General features: G+C 39.9%; 1 protein-coding gene across 1 annotated transcript; it reads right to left on the bottom strand.

The window, feature by feature from the left end:
- Nucleotides 1-723: 723 nt before the first annotated feature.
- HELRODRAFT_81620 (hypothetical protein) lies at nucleotides 724-5,237 on the bottom strand (the record flags this gene model as incomplete). The annotated part of the gene is made up of 12 exons (XM_009021959.1): nucleotides 724-908; nucleotides 1,253-1,418; nucleotides 1,927-2,122; nucleotides 2,251-2,381; nucleotides 2,509-2,614; nucleotides 2,910-3,058; nucleotides 3,315-3,407; nucleotides 3,572-3,700; nucleotides 3,956-4,001; nucleotides 4,394-4,516; nucleotides 4,787-4,912; nucleotides 5,098-5,237. 12 exons carry the CDS (start codon nucleotides 5,235-5,237, stop codon nucleotides 724-726), a joined length of 1,590 nt encoding a protein of 529 aa, XP_009020207.1.
- Between the last annotated feature and the right edge of the window lie 686 nt (nucleotides 5,238-5,923).

The following is a 5,923-nucleotide window of genomic DNA, read 5'->3' as shown; positions in this document are numbered from 1 at the left end:
AACAAACCGAGTGAATAGAGGAATGCGATGTGTTCATCCAACTGTTCATCACTCTTCCTCATGTTCCTAAATTGCTCCTCCAGCTGTTTCTGTGTGTCGGATTCCTCCAGGTCACCAATCTCAAACAACTGCCTCAGTTCATCCTTCGAGAAGTGCCTATTTTTGGGTGTTGTTTGTGACGACGAAGGTGATTGTGCGATGTGTCTGGTGGTGATGGTACAGCTGTCGGTGGTGGTAGTGGTGATGATGACGACGTGAGGTGAGATGATGATGGCGTGTGGTGTTAATACAACAACAACAACAACAACAACAACAACAACAACAACAACAACAACAACAACAACAACAACGACAACAACAACAATATAATGACCTCATCGGATTTTTAGAGTCCTTCAAGGTCCTCCGACAAATGGAATCCTTGTACACCTGCCTCCTGTATATCTTTTCCTCCACCGTCCCACACGTGATCAAACTGATAATGACGTCATGATCACGTGATGATGATGATGATGTAATGATCACGTGATGATGATGATGATGATGATGTAATGATCACGTGATGATGATGATGATGATGATGTAATGATCACGTGATGATAACGTTAGCGACGATAGTGACGACGGTTATGATTGCCTTCTAGAACAGATAAGATTCATCTCGAAGCATCATCATCATCATCATCCTCATCATCATCATCCTCATCATCATCATTATCTTTATCACATATCATCATCACTTTCATAAACATCAATAGCATCGCGTATCATCATCATCACCATCACCATGGTCATCACCATCATCATCATAACTACTGACCGATATATGACCACATTTTTGGTCTGACCAATCCTGTAAGCTCTGTCCACGGCCTGGGAATCAGTGGCTGGATTCCAACTGGGGTCATCTGAAGGTCACCACGAGTTGAAAGGTCAAACTCAAGGCTCAAGTAACAAAAATCACGAGGTCAAGGTCGCAATTTTAAAAGGTCAGTAGTGGCCAAATTAAAAAAGTCACAAGTTGGCGATAGAAAAATTTTTAAAAAATTTGAAAAACGAATTTTTGAATAAAAAGAAAACATAACAAGCAATGAATTTTAAGGAATGAATTTTAAATGAATAAATCGAAAAAAAATCAACCAGCTAGCCAATCAGCCATCCATCCAACCAGCCAATAGACCAGCCAGTCTGTCAGCCAATCAGCAACCAGACCAATCAACGAACCCGCCAATCAGAACAAAAGACGACTAACATATAATAACACGATCGGCAGCAGTCAAAGTCAGCCCCACACCCGCCACTTTGGTCGTCAGTAGGAAGATGTCGTACTTGCCAGGATTATTTTGGAACTTGTTGATGATCTGCTGCCTCTCAGCCATCAACTTTATGGTGCCGTCTAGACGGCAGACTTTGTGTCCCTGGTTGTGTGTGTGTGTGTGTGTGTGTGTGTGTGTGTGTGTGTGTGTGTGTGTGTGTGTGTGAGTCTGTGTCTGGCCCTATCGGTGTGTAACCAACCATGAAAATTCAATTTTTCTATAAAATTTTAAAATTTTCTTCTCTTTTTATTTTCAGCATGAATTTATACATTTCTACAAAAATGTTCTCAATATTCAACGAATCATTCTCTATTTTCATCGAATAAATCTCAATTTTCAACAAATCATTCTCTTTTTCCAACGAATCATAGCCAATTTTCAACAAATCATTCTCAATATTCAATGAATAATTCTCAATTTTCAACGAATAATTTTCAATTTTCAACGAATCATTCTTAATTTTCAACTAATCACTCTCAATTTTCCACAAATTTATATCATCCGAACCCAGAAACTCGTCCATTTAAAAAAAACAAGTCAAAATGATACAAAAAAAGATGAGAAGCCGAGGTTGTTTCCACAGCGGCGACAACCACCTCCAGCTACTCACGAGATTGGTGACGATCTTCTGGATGATATCCAGGATCCTTCTACTTAGTGAGAACACCAGACACCGATGACCTTCCTGTTTCAGCCTCTGCAGCAACTGCACTAGGAACTCCATCTTCCCACACTCGTTAAGCAGGATCGAATCCGGAATTGTTGAGACGTTGAATGTCTCGTCGGCGTCTTCATCGTTGTTTAGACTGTGTGTGTGTGTATGTATGTGTGAGTATGTATGTGTATGCATGTGTGTGTGTGTGTGAGTATGTATGTATGTGTAATGCATGTGTGTGTGTGTGCGTGTATGTGTAGTGAGTGTTGGCGCGTGTACCCTACTAACCCTTCCGATCCCTCTGACACTCCCAGCATGTTACACTTCTTATTGGAAAACAGCCTCGGATGGTCGCATATCTTTTTCAGAGTCGTCAGGGCCACCAACGGCGATCTAGTCGTCTGCAGCAACTGAAAAGGTCGGTAGTAGTAAAAGTAGCAGCAGCAGCAGTAGTAGCAGCAGCAGTTGCAGCAGTAATAGTAGTAGCATTTGTAGTAAAAAAACAAAAATAAGATGACATTAAAACTAGAAACTTACCAATTTGACTTCTTCTGACGACAAAAACGCTTTATAGATTTTCATCTGCTCCTCTGAAATCCTCAACCAGCATATGAAATCATTCTTACGGGTCATTTTCGGCATTCTGTGTGCGAGTTTGTGTGTTTAAAGGTAAACCAGCCAGCCAACCAATCAACCAGCCAGCCAACCAATCAACCAGCCAGCCAACCATTCAACCAGCCAACCAATCAACCAGCCAGCCAACCAATCAACCAGCCAGCCAACCAATCAACCAGCCAGCCAACCAATCAACCAGCCAGCCAACCAATCAACCAGCCAGCCAACCAATCAACCAGCCAGCCAACCAATCAACCAGCCAGTCAACCAAACATCCAACCAATCAACCAACAAGCCAGCCAGCCAATCAACCAACCAATCACAGAACTAACTGTGGGGCATTAGAGCCTTCCTTACGGACGACTTGCGATTTCAATCGCCTCAACAGAAAGGGGTTGATGAGTTGGTTGAGTTCATTGCTCATCAGCTCTCCATAGATTTTCTCCTGAGCTGATGCATCCTTTTGGCGCGCCTTGATTGAATGATTGTTGGTAGATTGGTTGAATGATCAGACAATTGAAAGGATTGATTGATTGATTGATTGATCAGTTGATTGATTGGTTAATTAGTTAATTGATTCAGTGGTTAGTTGGTTTGATTGATTAATTAAATAGTTAATAATGTTTGGTACCAGATACAAACAAGCAAATAAACAAGAAAACAAGCCGACAAACAAACAAACACGCAAGCAAACAAACAACCGAAACAAAACATAAACCCTTACCAACCCTGATAATAGGTCCCTCATATAAATCACCAAAAGTCTTCAGGGTACCCAGTAGCTGACCCTGGTGTGTCCAATCAAATTGCGACCACAATTCCTGGGGCAAACGAACGTCTACATGAACCATTAGCAACATCAACAACGTCAACAAAACTATAACACAAACAATGGATATCGCAAACAAGTTAAACAAGCATAACAAACAAGCAAACGAACAAACAAACCAACAAACAAACCAACCAACGAAGGAACAAAACCAACTTTTAGATTATTCATGATGGGAGTGCCTGTCAGTAGTACTCGATGCTTGCTCATTATGCCGTGCACAGCTTTGGCTGTCTTTGCGTAGGCGTTCTTTATCTTGTGGCCTTCGTCCAGGATGCAGTAATCCTATTGGATGATTGGAGAGTAAATTAGGTCAGGTCATAGAAATTTTGTCGTAATAAAGATATCTTATTAGTTGACTGAAAGGAAACTAGATAAGGTCATAGAGTCAAATTTCACTGATAAACACTAATCTACTACTAGATAATGATCAAACGCTTATCAATCAAACAATCAACCAACCAACCAATCAATCAATCACAACCAACCAACCAACCAATCAATCACAACCAGCCAACCAATCACAATCAAACAACTGACCCATGTAAATGGTTTGCCGGAGTGTGTTTTCGACAATTCTTCATAGCTGGTGTCAAAAGAAAAGTAACAAATTATGAATACTATCAGACAGACAGACAGGCAGATTCACAGACAGACAACATACGAACCTATCGATAATGGTTTGTTTGTAACCAGACATATGCCAACCAACATTCAGACATATACAGAGAGACAAACAGATATACAAACAAACAGATATACAGACAGACAGATACACAGACAAACAGATACACAAACAAATAGATATACAGACAGACAGATACACAGACAAACAGATACTCAGACAAACAGATATACAGACAGACAGATATACAGACAGACAGATATACAGACAAACAGATATACAGACAGACAGACAGATACACAGACAAACAGATACTCAGACAAACAGATACACAGACGGACAGATACACCAACCTATTCATGATGGTATTGTATGTCGTCAGACAGACGCCACCATTGCATTGTACCCTGGTCAACAGTCGGACTTTCTCCCTCTGCGTGCATTGGTGGTACTTGTAGACATCAATTCCAGGACACCTGGGCAGTTTTGGGGTGTTGGTGGGGTAAAGAGTTGGGTTAGGTAATATCATCCATGTGGTTGTTGTTGTTGCTGTTTAGTGTTGCTGATGTAAATGCATGCGAGCAAACAAACAACAATAACACATCCACAATAGCACTACGTTCAGGCCACAACCAACAACAGACAACACAAAACCACAATAAACCACAACAACAACAGCAACTACAACAAACCACAATAGCAGCCACAACAACAACACCACGACAGCAGCAGCAGCCACAACAAACCACTTATGAAGTTCCTCTTCCCAATTAGTGATGAGTACAGGCGGAAGTACAATCAGCACGGTCCTGATCCTCTCAGAGTCAAACATTCCTGACAAGAAGCTAGCCACTTGCACTGTCTTCCCTAAACTGTTGAATGCAGTAATCAATATACTGCCTCTATAATTACTAATTACTATCAATCACTGAACCAAGTACAGTAAAAGAGTGCCTCACCTTTAACCTTTAACCTCATAAAAGCAAATAAAAGTAACCCCATAAAAAAATAGTGACCCCCCCTCAAAAAATAGTGACCACCTCCTAGAATCACCCACCCCATATCATCCCCAAGAATTCCACCCCCCCTGTCCTCTTTGAAGAGTTTAAACAGGAAGGAAACTCCGTCTCTCTGGTAGTCATACAGTTTTTGGGCGATATCTTTATTAATGTAGAAGCCATTGCCTATATGGAGCATTTGGGTCCCACCATTGGCCACATTGTTGTTGTTGTCACTGACGTTCTCTTTGTTGTTGTTGTCGTCATCTTCGTCGTCGTCGTCGCCGTTTTCTATCCTTGCTTTGTGTTGCTAGTGAAATAAATTAGCGTTTTACATGGTGCATTTTAATTATAAAATGATTAATAATATTAATAATCTATATCATTATTTATTTATTATTAATATTAATAGTTATTTTTATATGAGATTTATTGAAAACTAGAAATCACTTTTAGTTTGTCGATTTTTCTAATTAGTTTACTGTTTGCCGGATTCAGGGCCAGTGCTTTTTCAAAATTGACTATGGCTCTTTCCAGCTGTATAAATGAAATTTTTTCTCAACAAGTTAACAGAGATTAAATTTATAACAAAGAAAAAAAACTAAGGCATATATTAAGCTATCTATGGTTTGATGTCATCTAATGATATTAAGTTCTCCATGGTGTGATGTTATCTATGGTGTTGTTATTTCTTTGCTTATACAACTACTGTCTTAAAATTTACCCCATAGAAGTTAGAAGTACCAATAACCCACCCACATACACATACACACACACACACACAATTACACACAACTTAACACATCCAAATTATACATGTGTCGTGATACAAAAGTGACAAGAACAACTCAGGTTGTAGGCAGCTCTCCATTTAATTTATTTAAT

This window comes from Helobdella robusta (assembly GCF_000326865.2).
Source record: "Helobdella robusta unplaced genomic scaffold HELROscaffold_30, whole genome shotgun sequence".
In the NCBI taxonomy this organism is placed as follows: domain Eukaryota; kingdom Metazoa; phylum Annelida; class Clitellata; order Rhynchobdellida; family Glossiphoniidae; genus Helobdella; species Helobdella robusta.
Note: the sequence above shows the minus strand (reverse complement) of the source record. Positions and strands in the feature narration are given on the sequence as shown.